Source organism: Hylobates moloch, unplaced genomic scaffold, assembly GCF_009828535.3.
Source record: "Hylobates moloch isolate HMO894 unplaced genomic scaffold, HMol_V3 SCAFFOLD_24, whole genome shotgun sequence".
NCBI lineage: Eukaryota > Metazoa > Chordata > Mammalia > Primates > Hylobatidae > Hylobates > Hylobates moloch.
In genome coordinates this window covers 19,046,281-19,073,659 of record NW_026652299.1, presented here as the reverse complement: position 1 = coordinate 19,073,659, position 27,379 = coordinate 19,046,281, and the positions used below count along the sequence as shown (strand labels likewise).

General features: G+C 42.6%; 2 protein-coding genes across 7 annotated transcripts in view; both read right to left on the bottom strand.

The window, feature by feature from the left end:
• Positions 1–4,364, bottom strand: part of LYPD1 (LY6/PLAUR domain containing 1) — a 29,013-nt gene extending 24,649 nt beyond the window's left edge. The window contains exons 1-3 of the mRNA XM_032145729.2: positions 4,126–4,364; positions 3,960–3,998; positions 2,523–2,660 (exon numbers count right to left, since the gene is read on the bottom strand). Coding sequence (XP_032001620.1) covers positions 2,523–2,660; positions 3,960–3,998; positions 4,126–4,186 — 238 coding nt within the window. The 5' untranslated portion in view covers positions 4,187–4,364. The remainder of the gene's footprint in view (positions 1–2,522; positions 2,661–3,959; positions 3,999–4,125) is intronic.
• Positions 4,365–5,876: 1,512 nt separating this feature from the next.
• Positions 5,877–27,379, bottom strand: part of NCKAP5 (NCK associated protein 5) — a 998,748-nt gene continuing 977,245 nt past the window's right edge. For 5 of the 6 annotated variants that reach the window (XM_058434311.1, XM_058434312.1, XM_058434313.1 and 2 more), the window contains one exon: positions 5,877–7,374. In XM_058434311.1, the coding sequence (XP_058290294.1) occupies positions 7,093–7,374 (282 nt within the window). In that variant the 3' untranslated portion in view covers positions 5,877–7,092. The remainder of the gene's footprint in view (positions 7,375–27,379) is intronic. The other variant, XM_058434310.1, reaches the window with a different exon arrangement.

The following is a 27,379-nucleotide window of genomic DNA, read 5'->3' as shown; positions in this document are numbered from 1 at the left end:
TCACTGGGCTCTTCCAGCTCTAGTATGCTGAGATTCTCAGGACAACATCTGTTACTGATCAAACTTAAAGGAAATTCTGACTTCAATTCTTAATAGCATCATTTAACAGGCATTATTTTCTCTGGAGAGAAGATGTTGACCATGTAATAGAATTACATGCTGACTGGCTGTGGCATGAGGAAACAAGATCTTGAAAGACGACCACTAGATTTCATGAGATTCTATACGTACAACCCACAGAAAAGAGTCAGACGCCTCGAGCGCTCAACAAAAGTTAGCTCTTGTTACTATGATGATTATACTACAACTGTGTTCACATAAAGTTTTAGGTTTACTCTCTATCCTTGTTGGCAAAAATTAAATTGGTCCCTAATAAGTACATGGACAGAAAAATGGAAGTGCCTTGGAGGTATAAGGCTCCCCTTGGACATTGCTCTTTTGATGCAGAAACAAATCCATTTGGCTTGTTTCTATGGAGTTTAGGCTTAGAATGCCTTGCTTCCATGTGCACACACCCCGACCTAGCATCCTTCCCTTCATAACCTTTTCCTTCGAGTTCATCAACTGCTTCTGTTTGTCAAACTTCACAATTGAAATGGCCTTATTACTTGATTCTGTCTCTACCTGTTGGTCTGTGACCTGTGGCCAGAGGGGCCTGGTTTGGAGACAAGCTACCCACCCTGTCTGAGCTTATAGAAAACCAGCAACCTTAGGCCAGGCACTTGAAGACTGTGCTGAGGTTTCTGTGGATAAAATGGAAGTTAAAATGCCTGCTCTGCTTCTTTTACAGAGTGGTTTTGAGCACAGAATGAAGCAAGATGAAAAACAGCACTTTGAAAATGGAGTGTGTGGTATTCATCTTAGACACACTTTTAGAGAAGAAGACATGTGTCTCAGAAAAAGGACCTCTTCTGACTCAAATTTAGCTTACATCCCTTTCTCAACCACATCCCAGGTGATAAAACATGACACCCAGGTAAGCAGCGGCCTTGTGGACGCTGAAGAAGTTCTTAATGTGTCCACAGTACATTCTCATTTTGTCTGGCTCTAAACTACTGTCTCAAGAAAGCTGCAAATATTTGAACGTAACAATAAAGTGTTAACACTAATTCTGACTAAAATCACAGCAGTCCCTCTGGTAGAAAGGCAGTAAATTCTTTGCTCAGGTAAAACGTAGGAAAGAAACACAAGCAGAAAAAAAACCCATTTGTTCAAACTATCCCTATCAATCTTAACTAAAGAATTATCGCCAAGTTTGTTTTGTTTTGCATTATTAATAGCCCAAATCCCATGTGCCAAAATAATGTTTACCGCATTTCTCAGGACAAGTTACCCTTGAGAGCCACTATGTCTCAGGCTTCCCAGAAGAGTGATTTTGGTGCAACAAATAATGACCTATAAAAACCAGCCCTCACAACTGCACACAGACCACAACACAGCACAGTGACAAACTAACATCTGCCTTCCAAATAACCATGAGGATACCAATACGACATTTCCGGGCCCTTCTCTGAGAAGAAACGACTTTCCCAAGGTGTTGGCTTTAAAACTAGAGTCCTTGCATTGATTTGCCAGTGGGTAAAGGGAATCATATAACAGTTCTAATCACTTCACCGGGCTCTGCAGGCAGTTCACAGAACTAAAGGAAGTGGGGGCTTTAGTTCATTCACTATCAGCCACCAAGTTATGCTATGTCCCATCTTTTTAATATCCTTAAAATGGCAAGGTCTGTGTTTATGGTTTTGACCTTGAAACTGAAGTAACAGCTCTACCTATTCTCCCAAAGTTCCAGATATACTTTGGAGAACTTTGACTTTTGATAAGACAGCTGGGGTAGGGGGTGAGGAGAGGGTTGGAAAGTTCTACCTCAGCAAGAAGATTCTTGGTCAGCTAGAGGGAGTGAGGGCTATCCCACAAGACCCCCCTTCCCTCACAGGATGCTCAGGCCTTTTTCTCAGCCAGCCAGCAGCTAAGCTGGTAGGGCTGAGAACGGCATTCCTTTGAAAGATCTTGGCAATTTGTGCCTGGAAGTTGATGCATTAGTTCTAAAATTAAATAAAGATCCTGTAGTGTTCTTCAAGGACATATGGTGTGCCTCTATGACAAAACACATTTTTCAAGCTCTGACCTCTGGGAACTTCAGCTAGCTCCATATTTCAGGCTGACAATGCTCAAAGGCTACTGTCTAGTTGCCCAAGCCGGGGCTGGTTAGCCATATATTTTCTACCTCCATCAGCTTTTAGCATAGGGAGGTGAAGGGAGTAAATAAAAAGAGGAGAGCCACTAATTTAAATGCACTTCCCCTCCCAAGACCCTTGGGGAGAAGCCTTGGTAATTAACTCTAATGAGATTAAAGTAACTTGGAACTCTTCATTTTCCCAGCACTGTAAAAGTAAATCTGCGATAACCAGTGTGTGGGCATTAAATCAAAGTCAGTCCTTTTTCCTGTTATTTAATGGCCCTCTCACTCCCACCCCACAGCCCAGGCTTAAGAGCGAGGGGGAGGGCTGCCAGGCTCTTACCGGCACTTTGCTCCATCACTTCTTTCTGACACATGTCTTGAACGTTCACCGTGCAATTCACGATGAACTCGGGGGAGGAGCAGTCGTTGTTCAGCTGAAATTCTTCACACTGGTAGCACTGGATTTGCAGCGCAAAGCCTGCGAGACAGACGCAGTCGGGTTCAGATCCGGCCCCCACAGAGCCCACCCCGAAAATCACGACCATCCCACGCCTCAGAGCGCGGCGGCTCCCGGCCTGTGGCAGGGTTGGGGCACTCCTGGGTCTCCGGGTAGGGCTGGGTGTGGCTGAAACCGGCAGGGGGCGGCGCGGGTACCTAGGGTCCTATGGGAGAAAGTGGAATAGTGTCCTCCACCCCTGGACCCCGGCTCTAGACACAAAGCAGCCATCCAACACCACCCCAGGCCTTTTCCCAAGAAGTTGAAAGGAGGGTGGGGACCGTAACAGCGAAGTAGCTCTGGAGACGTGCGTTAGCTCAAGCCTAAGCCAAAGAATTTGCCTAATTGCTAATTGGTTACAAATTACTTAATTACTATTTTGGCACCATTCGTGATTACATTCGCAGACGTCTTTTCAGTTTTTATTTATTTAATTTTTAAAGTCAGCGTTTCTCTGCCAGGGCTCTGAGGATCCCTGAGCGACCACCTGGGAACAAGGGTGGAGGTGCCAGACGCCAAGCGCTGCTGCGCAGCAAGTCCCCGAGCCCGGGTCGGCGGCCCTTCTCCGGGGCCGTCCCCGCGGCGACCCGGATGGCCACAGAGGGTGGGAAAGGGCGTTTGTGAGCGCGCGCACCCTGGACCCCGACCCCGCAGCCCTTTCTTCCAGGCCCCGGCTTTCAGGACAACCGTTCGGCTAGGGTCGGTGGTCGGGGTTCCAGCTCTGCAGAGCTTAGTCGGGAGCTTTGCGCCTCTGGTCACTTCGGCCTGGCTGTTCTCGGCGTACGCGCTCCTGTCTAGACCCAACTACCCGCGCTCCCGCAGCCCCACATCTCTCGCACTCTGAGCGCAGCAACCCAGCTTCAGCGTGGCCGCAGGCTGCCTCGCGCGCCGCTCACCTGTCGGCGGCGCCACTCCCACGGGGTTCCCGAGGTGCCAGACAACTTGGCAGGCTTCGGGAGATGTCGCCCCCTCTCCCTCGCCCAGACCCCAGCACGGCTCGGACCCTCCCTCCTCTCAAGCCCAGCTTCTCCCGACGGTGCAGCCCGAGAAGCTGCAGCCCGGAGTCCGGCAAACCCGCCGCTCCCCGCTCTCCTCCTGCAGCGCGGGACTTGGACACTTTCCCAGCCTCGCGCCCCGGGGCACCAGTCGCGGCCGCCAACTCCCGCTGGGCAGCCCCAGCGCAGGGCTGGCCCCGAGGTGGGCGCCTTGGGGGCAAAAGGGCTGGCGGGTAGATGGATTGTGCGCACCTGGCCCCGGCTGCTGGCCTCTGGGTATTCTCACCTGGAAGCAAGAACAATCCGCAAAAAGTTGCTGCGATGCCTAGGACCCACATTCTCCCGGAGTCCCGGGGCCAGGAGCGGGCAGGCGCATCAGAGGAGGCGACCGCAGCGGAGGCTGCCCCGGCTGCAGCGGCTGTGGCTGCCGAGGCTGCTGGGGCCCGCGCTACTGCCGCGGAGACGACGGTCGTAGCTTAGAGGAGCCGCAGGTGCCGCTCGCGGCGCCTGCATCGCCCGCGCTCGGGCTCCCGGCTGCGGGTCTCCGCTCCTCGCGCTCGCGCCCGCGGGCAGAGCACTGCGCCTCCGGAGTTGGCGGCTGAGACTGAAGGAACTACTGGCAATCCCGAGCACCCACAAAAGTCTCGCCGTTTCTCCCCACCTCCCTCTCCAGGCACCACGTGACGGCTGCCGAGTTGGGGTGGGGGTGGCGGGCGGGGAAGGCTGGGACGGTCTCTCCACATCCCCACCCCCTTCCGGTCTTCCTCTTCTCCCGCCTCCGCACGTTCCTGGGAAAGGGGCGCCGGGGGGCGGGAGAGAACTGGCAGTTTTCTGAGGTGGGGAGGCTGGAAGTTGGGGGAGCGGCGAGGAGGGCGCAGCAGGTGCCCTGGGGACCTGCCGGGTGCGGACTAGGGTCTGAGGACTGCGTGCCCGGCTGGCCCTTCGCACATAGCGACGCAGCCTACCCACTCCACGTCCTCTGCGCCTTCCAGGACTGGTCAGTACCCCAGCGACTGGGTCCAGCCCACACAACTGAGGCTGTCCCGCTGCGGGCCGCTGGAGCCTGGCGCCCCGGGAGGCTGACAGGAAGGGCGCGCGTTCCCGTGCGCCTGGCAAAGTTCCATGCCCGCAGGCTCCCTAGGGTGTCCTGTGCAGCTGTGCCCCCTCTTCCTCCGAGAAGGCCTTCTGTCACAAGAACCAGCTCGGCGTGGCCAGTCTGGGGGTGTGGTGGGGACACTGCCTTAACTGTCTCGCTTGCCCGGGCCGCCCTCCCTTCTCCCGCCTGCGCGCACCACTGGAGGGTGCATTGACACCGCCCTGGTCGCCTAGCCTAGGAGAACGCCGTCCCGGGGACACCTGCCTTGAGGTCCTACCAGAAAGCAAATCGGGGTGAAGAAGAGGGTTGCTCTCCTCCATTCCTTGTCTCCAAAACGCCGACCGGCTCCGTTCTGCTTTCCCCAAAGCCACCGATTATTAGTACATACTCCCACGTCCTCTCCTGAAAGGCCATCCCAGCCTCGGACTCGGCCTCTGGCTGCTCCCCACACCCCTCAAATTCCTCTTCTTTCCGCAAAGTCCAAGTGACCCACCTTGCGTACTCCCGGGGATGCCCCTGTGCTATCTTCGCCTTCCTTCCCGAGCCTTGCAGCAGGTGGTGCGGGAGACCGCTTGCCCGCCGGAGTGCGTTGGTGCCCCCGCCCCCAATCCGCACATTCCCACCCCTTTCCCCACATCCTTAGGGAGCATGGATTTCCGTGGAAATCGCCTCCTAAGCTTTGCCCCTCTTCACCCTTTTCTCCCGCGGCCACTTCTGGGGGCAGCTCTCTCAGGCCAGGACGCTGATCATTTATTTCTGCATCCTCCCAGCAGAGCTGGTCTGGAAAGGGGCTTAAATGACTTTCTTTGTAATTCCTCTGCAGAGATCGTTCCATATCTGCCTCAGGCTCCTTCTCTCCCTCCCTCCCCCTCCCCTTCTTTCTTTTCTATGTGGTTAAACCCTCGGGGAGACTGAAATGCTTTGACCATTACTCACCTGTCTGCAGACTCTGATCTTAACAATTGGCTAAATTACTATCTCTAGAGCAAAAGGGCCAGTTTATTTATTCCTTCTGGGAACCCATCCTAAGAGCATGTGTGAGTTAAGATTCAAGTAACTGACTGGGCCAAAAGGCCCTTGAGCAAGTTATTTTCTGTTTTCAGAGGGTGCAATTGTGATACAACTTTTATTCAGAAAGGAAACAAAAAGATTTTTTGAAGTCTGAAAGACAAGGACATTTTACATAATTTTCATTTAAGATAAAACAAATTGCACAAATTAACCAAATAACACTGATCATACAATACTCTTTAAAGAAACAATTATGTGCTAAAGTAGCCATATAGATCCTAAAAATATTTCTATTGTGCCTAGTTTACAAGCTCCTGTACATAAGCAATTATAAATAGTTCACATCTAGAAAAAATACACATAACCTTTAAAATAGAATTTATCCTTACATATAAACAGTCTTTGTAGAAAAAAAGATATTAAAAAGAATTCTTCGTAGCACCATTAATTTTATTTTTAAAAGTGAACATTGCAAATAGAAATTTGTTTTCATTTTTAGAGTGCCCAGATTTTAATAAAAAGAGCAAGAAGATAAAAATCAAATAATAGGATCATAGAGAAGCACTAAGTAGAAGACAATCTAAAGAACTGTCTGGAAGGAAAAACTGGTATTGGAAATAGAATTCGGTCGTTTCTGATATAATGTCACACTCCCAATCAGTGTCCACACTTCAGGACCCTTTTCATTTTTCAGCAGAAGCAGAATGACACTTATTACTATCACCTGAATCTCTGGCAACGAATCTGAAATCACACTAAAATGAACATTTCTATCAAATTGAGATTTGTGAGCTGGAGATGAGGAGGAATCCTCTGATTTTTTGGCCGGCCCTGTTGTAGGTTTACAGAGTGTACCCACAAACAATTTGAGGACCAGGACAATGAACTTCACAAAAACTTCAGTTGGGATTTTAAAAAATATATATTATTGTCAACTTCTAAGACTTAGTACATTATTTCAAGAGCATGGCACTGATTCCATTTATTGCTGTCTTTTTTTGCTACAAATATAAATTCTCTTCCAAAAAATTTACAACTTCTGTACAAATATTCAAAAAAAGTGCAAAATTAAGGATTCTGTATCGTAGGGGTGTTTATGCTTAATCCTCTTGAAACACAATAAATGGAGTCTATCTTTATTGCCCTGTCAGAGAAATAAGCTCTGGTGGGTTGCCTGCTGTGAATTTGACAATGAAGGCTCTGGTACTGCAATAGTTTATTATTGTCATCTCTATCGAGCGATGCACCCCCTGCCCCCACCCGTCATTTCTTAAGCGCTCCAGTCCCAGCTCACTAAGGGAAGAGACGTCCTTTATACATCATTTGAACCTTGACTGGCACAGGAAGAGAAGCTATCATATAAAGAATCACTCAAAGATTCCAAGTTGTCTACCCCAGGCCTATCTGAACTACTCAAAGATGTCTCTTCATTTTTTTCTTTTTCTTCCTTCTGTCCTTCAACCTTGTTCAGAGAGTTCTTCTCTTTTTCTAATAAAATCACAGTATTGCTGTTAAATTTATTGAATGACTCCAGGGAAATTTTCGATAATCTATTCTCGGGATCGTCTTTTGTTTCTTCAAGTTGTTTCAATTTCTGCAATAAAAATAAGAAAATATTAGAAACATATTTCTTTGGAAAATCAAGTTATCCTATCTAATATTCAATTATTGTCTGTATAAAGTACAGTTTAAAGGGATAGAGAAAACCTACAAGTCTTTAACGATCTCCTAGTATAATTAAATGTAATAATAAAGCCAATTTTAGGGATAAATCAGGACTTTAATCATTTTACTGAGATAAATAGGTCCCAATTTGCAAACCAGTTAAGTGCCACTTAATTTCATTTTAAATGGATCCATTTGAAATTTGTTCAGGTAAAGTGCCTTATTTTTCTTCATCAAAGTTTCAGACTCCTCTCTTTCCTTGCTAAGTATTAGTTGTACTTTTTCTAAATATGACTAGGGATTGAATTTCAGCCAGAAGTTATGGTAATATTTTTTTAAAATAAAAAAAAAGACATAAAAATCCCCTAACTTGCCATTTTCGAATACATGTTAAGCTTGTTAGAAGCATTGCCATTTTAGTATTTTGTCCCTTTATGGGACTTAAGATATTTGAAAGAGATGTCCAGGTTTTTGGGTGTAGATCCCAGAAGGCCCAGGGGCTTAAAAATTAAAGCAGCAGGTGACCAGCTGAGTAACCCCTCTGCTCCAGAAGGTCTAGTGATACCAGTTTATACCGGGATATTACTGTTATTAATACCCTGTATGATATTATAAAGCACTGCACCAAATTCAATAATTATCATAGGTAAACCCTGTAAACATGAATATATTCAGTTGCTCAGTTGGCTCCTAAGGGCTAAGGTGAGGACAGAGGAAGGCACAGATGCCAAAAACAATGAGAAGAACAGACGTGAAAAAGTGTCTACAATGTTTCTCATCTTCTTTTCCTCTTTCCAGCAGAAATTCCATCCAAACACAGGAAATAAGCAGGCCCAGGGGCTTAGAGATGATAGTGTTACCATTTATTAAGCATCCACTAGGTAAAAAGACATTTAACAGATTCTATCAGCTTTTTCACAAACCTGCAAAGTAAACGACCCCATTTTAAAGAGAAGGAATGCAAGGCTCAGAGTGACAGAGATATTTGCCCAAGGTTGCCCAGCAAATGGCAGACAACAGGGTTTGAATTTCTGTCTGGCTGGCTTCCATGCTCTTGTTCTTTCCATTAAACCATGTTCTTACATAATAAAGGACAAAATGTCCTGTTTTCCGTTTTGTTACCCAAAAATTCCACTTAACTTGCCAAACCGTCTCTAACATGTGCAGTTCTGCTGTGCACCATGCTCCCCACCCCCAGCATTGTTATGCTGGACTTACAAGGTGGCAATGAGGAAACTGTGTTTTGATTGGGAAAATAGATATAGCCAAAGCCTATGGATTCTCACATGCTAAATATTTAACAGAAAGAGAAGAGAGAGACGGAAGTGGATGGCTTCTGTGTTCCAAGAGCAGACACGGGCAGAATTTCTCTGCTATAGGAAATGGTATAATTCTATGGGAATATTTGAAAATCATCCTAGATCTAGTGCTTATTTCATTATACTAATAATGTGCAGAAGCATTACTCACGGAGCTAATTTTCAATCTCAAACAGCTACCCTGAAACCAGAGGCGGGCTAAGGAACAGACTCCCAGCTGATTACAGAAAAGTGGCTCCATAATTAGAAATAACTCCATCCAAGGGCCCCTTTCAACACTGTGCCAATTTGCCTACCTTTACCAAATGTAGGTAAATAAAGGGCATTCAATGCAATTTTCTCTTTAGCTGTATGTCTTCTCCCTTTTTCTTCATTTAAGAACCACAAGTATTTTTCTTGCCTATTTCTCATCTATGTGGATCTCAAATTCATTCAACACACACTCATTAGAGAAGCTACTGCAAGGCAGGCTGAAGGCTTTGGTACTGAGGATACACAGCTGAATAAAATTGTGCCCTGCAGGGGGATCGTTGAGGCCCTGAAGGCGGACAGGCTGAGCTTTGATTTCAGCTTGGCCCTTTCACGGGCTGAGTGCTACAAGCATCCTTCTTCAGGTGTAAAATGGTGATAAGATACATCTTTATTTCAGGATTGCAATAAGTATTAGAAATAAAGAAATTTAAAGCTCTGGCAGACAGTAGTGGGTGTGCAATAAATGTAGGGCTGGATTCTTATTCTAGAATGGTGGTTCTCAAAGTGCATTCCCCAGACCAGCAACGTCAGCATCACCAAGGAGCTTCCTGGAAATGCAAGTTCTTGGATCCCACCTAGACCTACTACATCAGAAACTCTGAAGGCCAGCAATCAGTTTTTAACAAGATTGCCAGGTGATTCTGATACATACTGAAATTTGAGCCCCACTAGTCTAGAAAAACACGACCCCTGGAGGGAAGACAGACAGGTGGAAAGTATAATTCGTTGTGAAATGGTGGAATTTGGAAAGAGTTAATTGCCATTAAAACACTCACTGTCATCAGGTTTTCAAATGTTTCAGGCTTACAGATTTGTTGCTTCAGTTAATTATAACAAAGACCTACACTGGCCAGAGAGGTTACAGAAATGAAAGAAGGGACCATTATATTAAAACAAACAAACAAACAAACAAAAAAGCAAACAAGAAACATGACCTTCTCGGGTTTCCTTTTATTTTTACAGTTTTGATGAAAAGTGAGTGCAGACATACTACTTCACTGTAAAAACAACATCCGTGCAAAAGTGACCATATGGACCAACTAGCATTCAGCCTCTAGGCAGCGCAGCCACAAGGAGTGGTGAGGGCTGCAGTCAGCTCAGGAGCATGTGCTGGATCTAAAGGCGGTAGCAGCTACTTAGATCTAGCTGTGCAGAAATGTGGGTGCAGACCTTTTGATTTCAAAGATGAGATACATCTAGATCAGTATCTGCTTATATTTAAAATTCACTGACTTTCAATTATTGGCTCACATTTTAAAAAATAACAAAATACCCAGTATGCATACCAAATTGCAATCTTTGCACTGTTTGAGTTTCTGAGCCAGGGATGTTGTTTTTTCCTTTTTTTTTTTTTTTTTTTTTACAGTGTCCTACTTCACCTCATCCACTCCCCTATTCCCCTTCTCCCAGCTTTCTTTTTGAAGGCCTAGTCCAATGCTAAATCATCAGTAGTTTCTTAATGGAGACTTCCCCTAAGATTAGAAGAGTCTTAACTATGAGTTTGGGCTCCTCAAGTGGTTCTGCCAGCTAAGAGTAAAAACACTAAAGTGGCTTACTTTTCTGCCTATAGGAGCATACCGAACCTCAACATTGTCTTGTCAGATCTCAGATATTTTTAAAATTTTGTAGTTGAATAACATTTAGATTTAACATATACGGAGGGATTGAGGTGAAACAATAATGTGTTAATGATCTATCTGGCAAATGATAATAAAATAGTGCACATTAATGTGTTTGCAGCAACTATATGTGAAAGTGCTTTGCAAACTAATCATGGTAATAACAGTTACCATTTAACAGTGTGTGTTCTGTACAGACATTCTGCTAAGCATAGTGCATAGATTATATGTTTCCATCCTCACATGAATTCTACAGAGTAGGCGCCATTAGTATCTCCATTTATAGGCAATCAAGGCTTGAGGAAGGTAAGTAACTTGTTTAAGGTCCTGTAGCAGTATGGGATGGACTTTGGATTTAGATCTAGGCAGTCTGCCTGCAGAGATGAAGCTCTCAACTTTCATCTTGGAAAACTACTTTATGAATATTAGCCAATATTATCTCTAAGGGAAGCATCTGAAATAGCAATTACAGAACAAAAACAATAATGATAGACCCGGTGAAGATTAGTGTTTGACGAGAATTGTGTAGGTTCCATAAAACATCGCCAATTCCTTCCTGTGTTGTGCTTCATCAGAATTATAAAATTAATATACTACATTTGTCACCTATAGGTGGCAACAGTTGTACAGATGACTTTTTGGTGGATTTTTTTTTTAAACTGCACTTGGGAATAAAAGTAGGACTAAACAGGCAAGATGAAAATACATTTTCAAGTTTAAATAAATAGCTTTGCATGTTCTTAAAATATTTTCCTGCCTTTAGTGTAACCATGGAATTATTAGTGATAATTCAAGCAAGAAGTATATAGTGACATATTCTCCAGAAATCTCTTGAGAATTAGACCTTTATTAATTTAATTCCTTGTAGTCAAGCAGTCATTCAATCAAACCAATCTACTATGTGACCAGCTTTGTGCAAATAGTCTTGTGGTCTTGATTCTCAGAGGAAGTTTTATAGAAAAGGGTGCTCTTGGAATGGTTTTGAAGGGCAAATAGGATTGAAATATACAGTAAGGAGGAGGGAGGGAATTCCAATAAATATTCATCTATTATGACTCTATTGCATCTGTACAACACTGTGTAGTCTACTTCAGGACCAAGAGTTGCCCAGAGGGTCTCTCCCTTTGGGGATTCTGTAGTAGACAATTAATCACTATAAAGACAGAAATAGAGGCATGCCTACCCCAAGGGGTTCTAGGAAACTCAACCAGACTCATGAAAGTATCAGCCAGTACATAGGTGATAAAAAGCTTTGACTTCCAAACTGCGTTCTCATCTATGATCTCACTTTGCTCTTCCATCAGCTTGGAAGGTGAGGGAGGCCAGAGTCAGCTGTACTTTCCATGCGATATTTATGGAATCTGTGATTCACACAGATTCAAATCCAAGTGAAATTAGACCTGAAAACTTAGTTTTCTGATTTTTCACACAAAAATTCACAGTAGTTTTTTTTTTTTTTATAGTTCACAATAGTCATGAAGTAGAGATTTTTGACTAGAGCAATATCCTGAACACCAAGAAGGATAAAATTGGAGGAGATATGGACCCTTGCCATAAGGAAGAGGTGGAAAATAAATAAGAAGATACAGAAAAACTCAAGTGATAAACTAGCAAAAAATATATGCATGATGGTATCAGCTTCAAAGAGATACATGTTATGTGTGTACAGCCAGAAACTCCTGTCCATGGTAGAGGAGAACAAATAGCAAATTCATGAAATAGTGCAATCAATTATTGTTCTGTGATAAATGCTACTCTTTCATTACTTCAAATACATTTCCATCCTTTGATTATATCTTAAAAATATTGGTTAGTATATCTAGTGTCAGGAAGAGATCCAATCTATTTGTGAAATTCAAATGCAGCATTGTTCCTCAGCTGGGTACTAACATTTATAATGAGGATTGGAGCTCTTAGCACAAATTAATGCAAACAGGACTTTAATCAACGTAATTTCTTATTTCTCTATTGCTATAGAGATTCACTGCCAATGGATCAAGAAAACATGTGGTAGGAAAATAGCCCTATTTATAAAGTGTTTTTACTATGAGTCAGATACTGGGTTGAATGCACTGCACGAATTATCTCATTTAATCCTAACAGCAAGCCTGTGAGATAGCACTATTATCATCCCCATTACACAAATGAGAAAATGCAGATAGAGAGGTCTAAATGTTAGTCCACATATATGTGGCTAATAAGTTAGGCAATCAGGATTTGAGCAGAAACAGCCTGACTACAGGACTTGGGATCTTAATCACTGTGTATTACCCCAGGTATTTAAAAACCAGCGTGCAATTCCTGGCATTGTGCTAATTAGCTGTGTAAGCCCTCTGACCCTTAGTTTCTTTACATTAAAGGTTTTTTTGAATCTTCCCAGTTTATAAAGCTCTGTGACTCTAAAATATTCTTAATTGGATATCTTCTGGGCATCTATTATTGGAATTTGAGGTGGCACAATAACGAACCCTAACACCCCTCTTCCCTACCTTAGTTCTCAATGACATAAAAAAATAAAAGAAAAAGGCTGATGGGAGGCCAAAAGATCAGCTTTACTAGGAGAAAGTTTGATTGGAGAACAAGGTTTCCATCTGTAAAGAAGTGGGTTTCCTAACACTGATCCCAAGAAATAGACAAGCTTAGTAATTAGCAGCCCTGGGCTGGGAAACAAATGTCTTTCTGTAAAAACTACAGCATGAAGGAACAGAACAGAAATTTGTGCTTCTGACAGTCTGATTCCAGAGGGAGACTAGGAAGAGCAAGAAGTGGGGAGCAGTACTTGCAGTTCCCTTCCTGAACTTGCTAGGCAAGTCGGTCCCTCATTCCCTGGGAGAAGTGAATAAGGGGCCCAGAGACTCCAGCAGCGTTACCCTAGGAAGCTCCTTCCATGTTTTTCTCAAACAAAATAATGTTTGAGAAGAAGGTGCCCAAGGTGTCCCCTACTAACACCCAACATCTCTTATTACATATGATGCAGATTTTAACTACACAGTCATACATGGATGAAGGCCAAGAAGATGCAGGAAAATTCTGGTGCTGCAGGGAGTTAGTTTGCACAGAGAAGCGTCTCTATGGGCAAAGAAATAGGAAGAAGGTGATCCAGCAGGTGTGAAAGATGGCAGAGCTTCCATTTGGAAGCAAATAAGCAAAGTCTAAGGGACAGTCTGTTTAATCAAGAGTTTTGGGTTGAAGCTGAACATGTGATTTACCCCATCCCTTTTCTGATGAACAAATCTTGAGCACTGGGAAGATGGATTCAGGGAAGAGTTTTATGTTATGTTCTTGTTGTGGGAATGGTGAGGAGGTATTTTAATCCAAGGTCTCTTAGTTGAAGATTTGTGCACATCTCAAAGTCTATGTTAAGTGCTATTTGCGAAGGGCAGGCCAACCTCAAGGGAAAAGATGCAGCTCAAGTCATTTTTCTTTTCTCAGAGGCACTAGTTAATCTCTTCCTTAATGCTGCCTCTTACTGCATTCCTGGTGAAGCTACTTTCTAGACGAGACATAAAAATAGATAGAATGACCTTTGGTGATCACTAGAGACCCCTCCACACTTTTCTCAAGAGTTGTGATATTAACCCTGTTAACCTCGTCAAATTTCAACTTGGATAATTACTTTCTCCCGGTGCTCGGTTCCCTCTGTTACCTCAACTAGACACATTACTCTTCACTTGCCCTTCTGAAAAATTAATGTGACGCATTGGTAATAGAGAACCACTCTCTCCCTCCAACCACACTCAGGGAGATGTGATTTGGCACTTGGGGGCACTCTGTTTTCTTACTGGGGACCTAGAGATTCTTCAGTATCCTCAGAGCAAACAGATTTTATTAGGTGAAAGAGTAATTTTCAGCAGAGATGTGCTTTTATGACTATATTAACTATACTGCTGTCCTTTACTGTGATCGATGGTTTTCAATGACCTCTCCTGGAACCCCTAAACCCAGAGGGGGGAAATGAACTTACTTTTTGGGAAAAAGAACAAGCAGAGAGAAAGTCAGTGGGAAGCTTAGGGTTGTTAGAAAATAATACACCTTGTGGAAAGGAAAAGGATGCATTTTGAAGATAAACAATGGCCGCAAAGGACATTTAAACACTAGATCAAGAGTACTGAAGGAAAGAGAAGTCATTTCATCAGTGATAAGAAACGTCCCCATACATGGAAAACGGGGGAAAGATGGGAGGGGATGTCCCTTAGTAGGAAGATAAAGTAGCAGGAAGAAACCCACAAATTTGCTTACGGCACAGAAAGGCATCTGGGAAGAGGAAAGGCATGTAAGTTGGGGTAAAATTGTTATATGAAACACATTTGTGATTTCTGCAAACTCTGATATTAGCGTCATCATTTTCAATGCCCATTTGAAAATCTGGATTTTCTGTTTTCCGGGGGGGGGAGGGGGGAACAGATCCACAAAGACAATTTAAAACATAGGTTGACTGACTTTAATAATGCTTCAGATTCAATGAGTTGTGGTCAATTTCTCCGAAAGTAAAATGTGCACTATTTTCTGATGATCCAGAATTGGGCAAACAAGACAGCTCATTGCTATCAGCCTGTGTAAACAGCTTAACTAAATGGAACATGTTTCTCTGTGTTGTTAGATTCCTTTTTCTCCTAGCACAGTAATATTAATTAAATAATTTATGCAGGAATGAGAATTGAGCAGTTCCTGAGATGAGAACTTCTAAATCTATTCAAGTAAGGTTAAGAATTTCAGCTGAGAAGAGTGAGGGCATCAAGAGTTTTGCTTTTAATTTATATATACAATATGAGTAAAAACAAGTACTATACTACTCACTTGACTTAAAAGACTGATTAGCCTTTTTTTTTTTTAACTACCCCTTGCATCATTTTATGTCTTAAATATGTCTTAAAGCCTGTTCAGCAAGCCAGGCCATGGTAGGCTTAAATGTCACTGTGCTTGTAGCATAAAAAGTCCATGAACTTTTGCCAGATGAAAATGCAGCATTTACTTATGTATTATAACATCATAATGCTATGTTTTCATTTTGGAGTGATAGATTTTTGACTGTAAAAGAAAAAAATAATTTTTTTTTGAGGATCAGGTGAATATAAAAAAAGCTTATACTATTTTTCCCATGGAAGTTCTCCTTCCAAAAGAAAATCTCCAAAACCATTGGAGATTGGTAGACATCATAGAATTATACCTGAAAGTGCTAAGTTCTTATGAGGTATGCTGCGAGTGCCAAAGCTAGGGAAAAACATTCTATGTTATTCATTAACCTATATAAATAACTAGATGACCTGGAATTACTTCCAACAGAGTTTGGTAGGCCATTTAGGAGCCACAGTGCATTATGGCACCCAATTTATTAGGCACTTTACAACAGCCATGGAATTAAATGGGACTGCAAGCTAAGGTTCATCCAGGAACATGCTGATATTGGAGGATGCAAGAATGTTTGCTCCACTGATGTGTGATTCATTTCATACTGCATTTCATGTTTCAGGTCAAGAGCTGGTCAGCTTTTCATCTGGATAAAGTTATTTGATATATTGAATCCTGACAGCCAGGACAATTCAGAATTGGAACAAATTTATTGATCCTTATTCTAAAAAGAAGAATTTTTTTTGGTGGGAATTGTTTTAAAGATTCTTTCAAGAACCAATTCTGTGTTGCACTCTAGTTTACGGCAGCAATTGTAGGATGGTCTTAATGGTCACTACCCTGGAAGCACTGGGGTTCTAGAATGGGGAGTCATGCTGGTGGGGGGGTTGCCGATGGGAATCTGCTTCCATTCCAGATTCCATCCCTTGCTCTACCACAATATGACAATGACAATCACCACTTCAACTCTGTACCCAGATTGTAATGAATACTTAAATAGGGAGTCTGCTGTTTCTGCCACGTCACTTGTTTATTCTTCAGCTATTTACCAAGTACCTACAATGTACCAGAAAGTATTCTAGATAGTAGAGATACAGTGGTGTATGAGAAAGGTCATATGGAATACATGTTAAGGACCCTTTAATATGAAGTAAATATGAAACAAAGCATTAGATATACCAGAAAGTGAGTCCCTGAAAATTGCTTTGTTAAGTTAGAATCATCTACCCAGTTTGCTCTTTGGTCTAATAATGGCACCTAGAACACAAATATCCTGTCAAATTCAGAGTTATGGATGTGCCCACCCCAATGGTATTTTTGGAATAACTCCCTGGATTTTTTAAAGCTTTTTTGATCTTCTTCCATTTTCAGTCTGTAACATCATTTAGGCAGATATTTTTCATAGGTTAACTAGTTACTATTTACGCTCAACTTTCTTAACCTTTCTGAGTCTAGTGACTTTCTGAATTTGACATGTTTAAATCAGAATTTTTCTTTTTACATTTTTTTTTTTCTTTTTTGAGACAGAGTCTTGCTCTGTCACCCAGGCTGGAGTGCAGTGGTGCGATCTCGGCTCACTTCAACCTCCGCCTCCCGGTTCAAGCAATTCTCCTGCCTCAGTCTCCCAAGTAGTTGAGATTATAGGCGTGCACCTCCATGACTGTCTAATTTTTGTATTTTTAGTAGAGATGGGGTTTCACCATGTTGGCCAGGCTGGTTTCGAATACCTGACCTCAGGCGATCCACCTGCCTCAGCCTCCCAAAGTGCTCGGATTACAGGCATGAACCACCACACATATAGACAGTCTGTAGATGGACGAATATGCTATCTGTTCTGACATCCCAAAAGGACCAGAGGGAGAGGGTACTGCTTGAATAGAACCTAAAAAAAAAAATTCTTCCTATCTCATTAGCGCAAATGGATGGAAAGAAAAGGAGGGCAGGCAGATTTTAGGTTAGCATCAAGAACCAGGACACCTCTTGGATTAATGGAGGTCTGACTATTGGTTACTTTGGCAACAGCAATTTCCTTTTTGTCAAGAGCAAAGACATGTGGATTCACTTCCCATGGTCACACTGGTTTGGCAGCTCTGAGCCATCTGGGGCCTTCTTCTGCACCTCTAGGCAGGCTTGGTCAGCAGTTGGGTGAGGCAGCAGCTGCCACTGCTTTATGGAAATCCAGGTGCAATAGCCAATACAACAAGCTCCTCATGGGGCAAAATGTTACTGAAAAGAACAGGCCCATGATATTACCTTGGTTCAAAAGTAATTGCACCAACCTAATAGATGGTATAGACATTGTATCTACCCTTTTCTTAAATTCTTTCTTCAGCCAGCAAATGTCGCCTCACCTGGTCTGAGCCAAGTCCAGGCAATTTGCTCAAATTCAGATTCCTAGCTCCTTCAGGCAGAGGAAGCTTGGTGACCCATCTTGGTGCTTCCAGGTGACAATAGAAACATCATGCTGATGACATTCTTAGAGGCAGCAACGAGATTGACTACTTGAGTGATAAACCTACGAATATTACTGGATGTATCAAACCAAGAAATTAAACTGTAGGGAGATTAAATTATAGCTGTCATAGTACAAAATTCTAGTACCAGGTACCACACAGATGCTATTTAGTCTCTCTCTGCCACATGAAATATATTCATTCAGCATCTTGAATATTGCATTATAAAAGGTATTCTCTTCAGCTGGCTTTATGCCACTTTATCAAGTTTAAGTCAGCCATTTGCTACAATAAAAATAAACTTTATTTTTGTCTCACATGCACAAAACAATTTAATTTTTAGATTAATGTAGAAGTGAAAGGCGCTTTGCTCCAAGAGAAGTATGTCTGCCCTGCATGGCTGTGTAAACACAATGCGATTGCTATGAGAATTAAATATGGATCAGCAAAATCAATAGTTAATTGTGTAACTCAGGGTCTTTCATTTCAGATCTAATCTGTAAAGAAGGTCCAGGGGATGTTTGCTTTTGATTTTCTTAAAATATTATTTAAAACCCTTCTGTCAGGCAAGAAAGTTCACAGGGTCTTTACATTATTTCCATAAGTTATTTGGCTTGTGAGTAGTCAAGGTCATATTGATCGCCCAGCCTTTCCAGCTTTCCTTTTAAAATTCAGTATCTTTATCAGTCAAACTGCCTCATTCTGAGTATCTGGCTTGCACTTAGGCTAAACAAATTTTATTGCAAAAATAACCCAACATAACGGGTGTCTTGGTACCAGACATGGATGGACTAGTTGTATTATAAACTGCCTTTTGGTCTATGTAATGATACCATTCAGAGTGGTTAAGCAGTCCCCTTCCCCCCAAAAGTTGACAAAATATACTGTGCTGTGAAAATGCAAGACATTGTGTGACATGGCAAGAAGTATTGTAGGGTTGGGTTGAGTCTATAGATGGACTAATATGCTATCCGTTCTGACATCCCAAAACAACCAGAGGGAGAGGGCACTGCTTGAATAGAAGCTAAAAAAAAAATTCCTCCAATCTCATTAGCCCAAATGGATGAGAAGGGAAGGAGGGCAGGGAGGCCTTCTCTTGCAAAAAGAGTAGCACAGTGACATGCAGAAGACCATGGGGGTAACAGGCGGACTGCCTTGACCCCTGTGATATCACAGCAGAGCTAAAAATGTAATGTTTGAACTTCTTTTCCCTTTAAAGTGTAACCTTTCATATAATAAGTTAAGCCTGCTCTCTCTTACATATTGTTAGAAGCCTTCATCCATTTTGGGGACTGAAGGCAAAATAATTCTTGAAATAATGAATCATTTTTCTCTTACCAGCTTGTCCAGAAATCCCATGATTATTTTGCTGTAGCAGACAATGACCTTCTCAAAGGAAGCTTATCAAACGCTCAAGATAAATAATGAGAAGGTCTCTTTCTCCTGCCTCCAGGAAAAAACTGCACAGAGGAAAAATGTTTGCTAGACCATTAATATGTTCATCCCAGGATGGGAAGCAGCTTGGTCCAAAAGAAACAGAGTGGCACATGTGTTAGTGTGTGACCAGTGGCCCCATTCAACAGGACTCCTGGGGCAGCATCTGTGGAGGGGCCTCAGGGGACACACCTAAACCCTTTACCCAGTAACGTTGGACATGAATGTTTCTCTGGTGGCAGAGAGGGTACCTTCTAAACCTCTTGACTCATGAGCAAATTAACTCAAGGTAAGGAAGCGCTGGGTAATGCTGTCTCTCAACAACCTAGAAAAAACATGGTTCTGCTTTACTAGGCCCTGGAACTACAATTAATGGTAATGAATTCCCTCTTCCCTCACATTCCCACCTTCCCACCAGGCAGCAAATACTCAGAGGGCAAAAGAAGCTTTCCTTCTGTTTTTCTCCCCACGGAAGCAAGGTTTCGCAGAGTAGGTAGAGAGCTGCAGTAGAAAGTGCAACTTTCCCATGATTTTAGTGCTTTGGCTTCCCTGGAGAACGGGGCTGATTTCTCAGGGCAAAAGTCATCTGTCCATCCATTCATGGTTCTTGTCCAGTCTGTGGACAGCTGAAGACACAGATCTTAACTCCAGGAGTTGGTGTAAGATCCTTCCCAGCAATGAAATAGAAAGACGTTTCAAAGATACAGGGTCCTCTATGGGAAGAGGTGGGAGAGTCAGAAGGTGAGGAAGAAAATTCTATATTCCAAGGCAAGCTCAGGAATCAATGGGCTGAACCAAGTAGTACCCAATGGCTGGGTAGAGGCAAGGGTAAAAAAGCAATCTCAAAAGTAATCAGGATTCAAATGATCCAGGGATTTGCAGATAAAATTAAAACTGCTCAGCAACACTTCAGGAAAAAAAAGTCAGTAGCATGCAGATAGTTATCAAGCACATTATTTAGCCAGCCAGCTGAGGATGGCAGCAAGCTACATTTTGAATCCAGAAAGGTGGTTAGGGTTTCTGTGCTCTGGATTGTACATCTTCCTCTCTCTAACTTGTTCTCCCCACCTTTTAGGATGGCCAACACGCTCTTATCACTTGAGACTGAGAAGGGGGGAAATCTCCTCTGAATTCTTTTCTGACCAGGGGCCCTGACGACTGCGCCTTGTTGTCCCTTCATCCCTGTGTGGACCATTCTCATGGCATGGTGGGTGTTTACTGCGTATATTGGTTGCCATAGCTCAGTCTCCCTTGTAGGGACTGAACCTATTTATCTTCACATCTCTTGTGGCCAGAACACACCTGGCACATAGGTGGTCCATAAATGCTAGTGGAATAAAAGGAGGATGCTAATTATGTTTATTTACTGGTGATCCTTTTCCCCCCTATCACTTTAACTTTCACCTCTCTAACACCCTTTAATGTCCTTGAAAGCGATTGAATTCCTAAGACAAGCTGCCATACTTTCTGGTGGAGAATGCACATTTATTTCCTGAAGGGTAGTTAATGTCTAATCACCCAGAAGACATTTAGGTTTCTTTTATTTAGAAAGTGGAGATAATAACTTCCCCAGTAAGTAAACAGGAAAATAGACTTTGTTCTTCAAAAAAATTTGATTAACATGGTTTCAAGGAACATTTCTACTGTCATAAACCAAGGTCCTTGAAATAATCAACAACATTACAGATTGCAAGGTTAGAGATTAAAACACGCAAAATAAGTGGAATCATACCATTTAGCAATGGAAACACAGACTATGTCTGTGAGGTGTTTTAAATATCCAAACAGTTTTATGAAAAAAAAAATCCTCACTATAAACAAAATGAATTAGGGATTTGCCTTAGAATGAAGGTTTAAAAATACTGGCCTGAGTTTAAAGAATACTGCAGGCCCTTAAAGACGATGAGAGATTTTGAGAGGCCTGAATGACTTCAGTGGGGTCCATCCCTAGGATAATGAAGGACTAAGTAAGTCAAATCTTAGGGTCGCCTCTGCAGATATTCAGCCTGGCCTGTGCAATTGTATTGCACAAAGGAATACAATATGGCAGGAATAGACAAATGTAACAGGTAGCAATTTTTCATGCACCGGATCTGGCACCAGCTACTGGAGGGAGGGTGAAAGAGGGGATAATTATCTTTTCTTCAACTCTGTGGAAACTTAGAGTTTCAGATAGTTAAATGTGGGTGGGCTGGTGTTTCCTCTTTGCTGGATTTAGTGTGTGTGATTTCTCTGCCATGTATATCTATAGTTCTCTCAAGTGACTGGAGAAATACTTTTCCTTAAATCAGTGTTAAAGAAGTTACTGGCAAAATGTCCCTTAAATATTCCTGTTGGGTGCTACCAAAGGATTATTTAAAATCATGAAAATAATCCAAAAGCTGCTCCCACTGGAAAATGACTAGGAGAAAGATGTTTAAATTCAAACCTGCTAAGCACGGACACCTACCTAAACACACACACACACACACACACACACACACACACACACACACACACCCCTCCTCTGAAGCTTTCCAGGGATAGCTATAGGAATTTCATTTTAAGCAAGGAAAAAAAAGATAGAATCACCCCCTCACAAAAATGTTTGAGTATATTTTGGTCTCTTGGTCAGGGCCAATAAAGATCTCTTGTTGTGAGCCAACTAGAACAGAAATGGAGTGAGAGATGTTCCACTTTATGTGGTCTGAATGTGATTAGTGATTAGCGCTGGTGGCTTCAGTCACTTGGGAATGGCAATCAGGGTTTTGCTCCTGCAACTCTGAACGACTACAAAACACCGTTGGCTTCCATCCTGTATGATGATGGGATATTAACTGAAAATCTAATTAATCTGTGAATGAATTACGGCCTAAGAAATATACCATTTTATAATCAATTTTAAGCGAGTCCCTAACAGAAGATAAGATGAAGAAAAAGCTGTAAAATTATAAGAGGTTGGTACATTCTGTTCACTATGACTGATGATTTTAAGGGGGATAATTTTACAATCCATCACATTTTTGTCATTTTAAAAATCATGCCTTCCAATGAATGCTGTAAATTAACTTTAGAATTTACATATTTATTAAAAATCATATTGAAAACAGCAGGAACTGTGCCCCATTTGAATAATAAAATAACTTGTTATTCTACTGAAGATAAAAACACACAAAAAAATCAAAAGATTTTATTTTCAGGTAATAATCACATTAATTGCTATCTGAATTAGTTAAACCAAGAATTAATATTCACCAGAGGCAGTGACAGAGCATTAAAGATAATCCTCCAAATTCCCGTGTTCAAACAGGTCTCAGAACATGCAAAAGCAAGGGAAAGACAAACGAGGAGGTGAGGACCATGTTCTTAGCCTGGGGGGTTGGGCAGCGGCAGATGTTTGAAGCTGAGCTACATCACCTGGGGGAAGGGGAGGTGCAGACAGCAAAACACATGATTTGGCTCTGAGATGAAGAAGCACAGGACTTCATTTTAAAAGCCTCTTTGCTTGGGAGGCTGAGGTGGGCAGATCGTTTCAGCCCAGGAGTTCGAGATCGCCCTGGGCAACATGGTGAAACTCTGTGTCTACAAAAAATACAAAAATTAGCTGGGTGTGGTGGCAGGCACCTGTGATCCCACCTACTCGGGAGGCAGAGGTGGGAGGATTGATCGAGCCTGGGAGATTGAGGCTGCAGTGAGCCGTGATGGCACCACCGTACTCTAGCCTGGGTGGTGGAATGAGACACCAACTCAAAAAAAAAAAAAAAAAGCCTCTTTCCAAAAAGATTCTCTACTCTACTTCACCTACTTTGGTTGTACTCCCTACCCAGAATGGAAGGTTTGCTGGAGGCACAGAACATCCCAGATGACTCCAGAGCATGCAGGGAAATAACCAGAAGGGCATGGGATCATGCCACATAACATGTGGGTGAATACAACCATTCACTCTAGATTAACCTCATAAAGGACTGTCAACTTAAAGAACTGGCCCCAAGATAGGAACTGCATGCATTCATCCACAGAAGGATGAAGGGGTCAAGGGGAATAGAACTGGTGTGTTACCACATGTACTCACTAGTAAGAGTAACCCATTGGGCTGAACTGACACAAGATGTTCTCTTGAAATTCCTGAGAGATGAGAGAGAAGGATAATGCAGTACATGTTTTTCATGAACTTCAGTTTAATCATGATTCCTTCTTTCCATGAGGGATTTATGATAGGCTGTTACCATTATTTTTAAGAAAAGAGCAGAGATCCTTCATGAAGTACTGTAGTTGAGTGTGAGGCTTGGCTCACGCTACCTCTCCTACTCAGAGTTCATTGCTTCATTGCAGACATGGCTAATACCTGGCACTTGTGTGGCAACCACCTCCTCTCATGCCCACAGCAGGCATTGCTTATCAGTCTCTGTCATCTGTCATCTGTCATCCCAAGCATGGATAGGGCCTCAGAATCCTTCTTAACACCACAATTCAGGCAACCTCTGCCTATTGATTGTCCTTGGCATTTGATATGAAAGCTATCTTGCATCCTTGTGTATGTGTGTGTGTATTTATACATGGGAAATATTTATATACTATCAGCATGTAATTAAATCTAGCTAGCTACATATCACATCTATATACAGATATCCAAATACCTATATTATATCTAACTGTCTGCTAATGGTGTAGTCATATTCCTTAGTATCTGCAGCTAATATGAGATGTAGATTGATATCTTGGTATATGAAAACTTGAAGTCACCTTTGACTCTTCTCTTTCTCTCATACTCCACATCTACCAGTCTTCTGGTAAATTGCCTGTTTGTTCTCAGAAACAGCAAGTCCTTGAATAATATCCTTTTGTTCAATGTTATTTTGTTATGACATTGATGAGAAAAAAAAAATCAGTTCCTGCCAGGCCACTGTCTGTGTGGAGTTGGCACGTTTCCCCATGTCTGTGTGGGTTTTCTCCTGGGACTTCAGGTTCCTCTCACATCCCAGGGCTATGCATGAGAGATGAATTGCTGTGTCTACATGGTCCCAGCATCAGTGAGCATAAGTGCTCTGCAAAGGAACTGTGTCCTGTCCAGGGCTGGTTCCTGCTTTGTGTCCTGAACTGCTGGGATGGGTTCCAGCCACCTGCAACCCTGAGCTGGAATAATTGGGAAAATAATGGACTTACTTGTTTTTATTCATCTTTCTTAAGTACATGTACAGTTCACATGTGCTTCAATGTTTAATATTAGAAGTGTTCTGGTCTCTGTTTAGAAGTTTAGTAATGTTTCTGTGACCATAAATATGCCCTAGGAACTCAGCTCTTGCTTATATCAATTAGCCTTGGATAAAGTTGGTTTCTTTATATGTTGTTTTGCCTAAAGTCACAGCTTCTGAGAACCTACAACTTTAAGCAAGGACTTACTGTGCATTCTTCACCTTTCCCCTGCTCCACTCTGCACCATAGGAACTACATTTCCCAGGCTCCCTTTATTTCTGGCTTCTGGGGAGGTTCAGCCAATGGGAAGCAATAGCAGAAGGCAGAAGCCTGGAAAGTAAGAGGAGGGGGGAAAACAAGGCATTTCTCCCCTTCTCTGTGTCCTGTGGTGTTCCTAGCAGCACCCACTTCTCCCTCACTGCTCTATCTTCCACCACGTGCCCTTCCCATCCATGGTTTTAGCTTCCATTGGACGGTCCAGCTTCTAGACTCTAACGTCACTCTGCCATTTCCCTCCATCCTTAAATGGGGTGGTGACTTCCTGCTCTGCTAATTTCTAGATCATGACTGTCCCCTGTTGAGTATCTCAGCTATTCCATTATTTGGATAAGTGGTTTCCTGTATTGAATTCCCTCTAACGAAAGGCCTAAAATAGCTCCCACTCCATGCTAGGCCCTGAACAATACAATCAGCAAATTCTGTTTGTGCTACTTTAATCCAGTCATTCTTCACCATTTGTTTTTTGCTACCATCAGCTCTTGCCTAGATGACCACAGTAGTTTCCCAACTGTGCTTCCACTCTCTCCTCCTGATAGCCTGTTCTCCATACAGAAGCCAAGGCATCCCTTAGGAACTGTAAATCAGGTCATCCCACTCCCCTGGTTAAAATTCCTCGGATGGTTTCCCTTTGCTGAGAATGAATCCTAAAGTTCTCCCCACAGCCTACAAGGTCCTATATAAGTGGCTCCTAAATTCTTCTCCACACTATTTCTCTTCCTCTCTGTGGTTCTGCTCCAGCCATAATGGTTCAGGGACACGTCACACATACTCCTCCTTCAGGGCCTTTGCACTTGCTATACCCTCTACCTAACATGTTCCTCTTTGAATTAGTCACGTTTCAGTGTTTCACTTCATTCAAACCTGACAGAGGAAGAGAATCGCCATCTTGGACAAGCACCGCCATTATAAAATCCCCCTTGATCGAAAACCACCTAAATCCAAAGGGCATCAGCCTAATGGCTAAGATCAGCATGACCATAAACCACAAATGACATCTCCGACCAGAAACATTCCAACCATAAGATAAACCCCTCCCTGACTGGAGAGATGTCAGCCCCAAGATAGCCTCTCCTCCAACCACAGACATTCCCACCCTACAGTAAACTTCTCCCCCATACAGAAACATTCCAAGCCTGTGATAAGTTCTCTCATCCTGAACCCTTAAATGCTATTAGTCTGTAAGAGAGAGCACTCGACAAAAATTGGCCAGAAGCCCCTATCAGGTTTATTGTACAAAATAAACCTGTCTTTGACCTTTGAGCTGCTTTTCATGTTTCTTTCCTTTCTTTACCTCTTACAAAACCTCTGTTCAAATGTCCCTTCTTCAGTGAGGCCTTTCCCAGTCAGTCACTCTGAAGCCATGCCCTCATCATATCCTATCTATGCCTCTTGCTTTATTTTATTTTATTTTATTTTATTTTATTTATTTTATTTTATTTTATTTTTTGAGACAGAGTCTTGCTCTGTTGCCCAGGCTGGAGTGCAGTGGTGCAATCTTGGCTGACTGCAACCTCCACCTCCCAGGTTCAAATGATTCCCCCACCTCAGCCTCCCGAGTAGCTGGGATTACAGGTGTCCACCACCATGCCCAGTTAATTTTGTTGTTGCTGTTGTTTTTTAGTAGGGATGGGGTTTTGCCATGTTGGCCAGTTTGGTCTAGAACTGCTGACCTCAGGTGATCCTCCCACCTCGCCCTTCCAAAATTCTGCTTGATTTTTAAATAACATAAATCATTACTTGGAATTACATTACATTTTTTATTATCTACCTTCCATATTAAAACATAAATACCATAGAGGCAGGAACCTTGTCTTTTTTTTTCTCTAACTTGCTCCATCCACAATATCTACAACGTTGCCTATTAAATAATATGAACTCTATAAGTAGTCTTGAATCAATGAATAATAAATGATGAACCTATGTCACACTGTGAAAAACAAGTGGCATCAAGAAATAGTTGTCTTATTAGAATGAAAACGAAGATATACACATTTCTCTAATAACATCAATACTCATGTTTAACATGGAAAACCACTGCAAACCAAGGTACTGCTTGGTAGTTATTACACAAGCTAAGTTAATAAAGTTGACTGTGGCCAGTGAGAAATTCCCTATGATCTATTCTTTCCACATCCCTGCTGTCTTCCTTTCTCAGGCACTATTCCATGGTACCTATGTTCAGTGCACTTGCAACTGATGTGGTCAGGGAACCACACAGACTGTGTTTAAAGCCCTTTAGTTTGTTCATTTTAATCATAAAGCTAGAAAAAGATATCTGAGATATTCAGGGTTACTGGCCTACCAACTGCTTCTTTTGGCCACAAATTACAGCTGGAACAGCCACTTGTTTATGAAATATGAAACTGAGAAATTCCTAAGAACTCAGAAGGCCAAAGTGGATTTCTTCCTGCTGAAGTCAAAATTCATACATGTCTCTATCCTTCCATCTTCTGCTTCTTGGCTTTGGGTACTCTCATGGGTTGAACTAGGTCCCCTAAAAAGATACGTTGAAGTACTAGCTGCTGATACCTGTGAATGTGACTTTATTTGGAAACAGG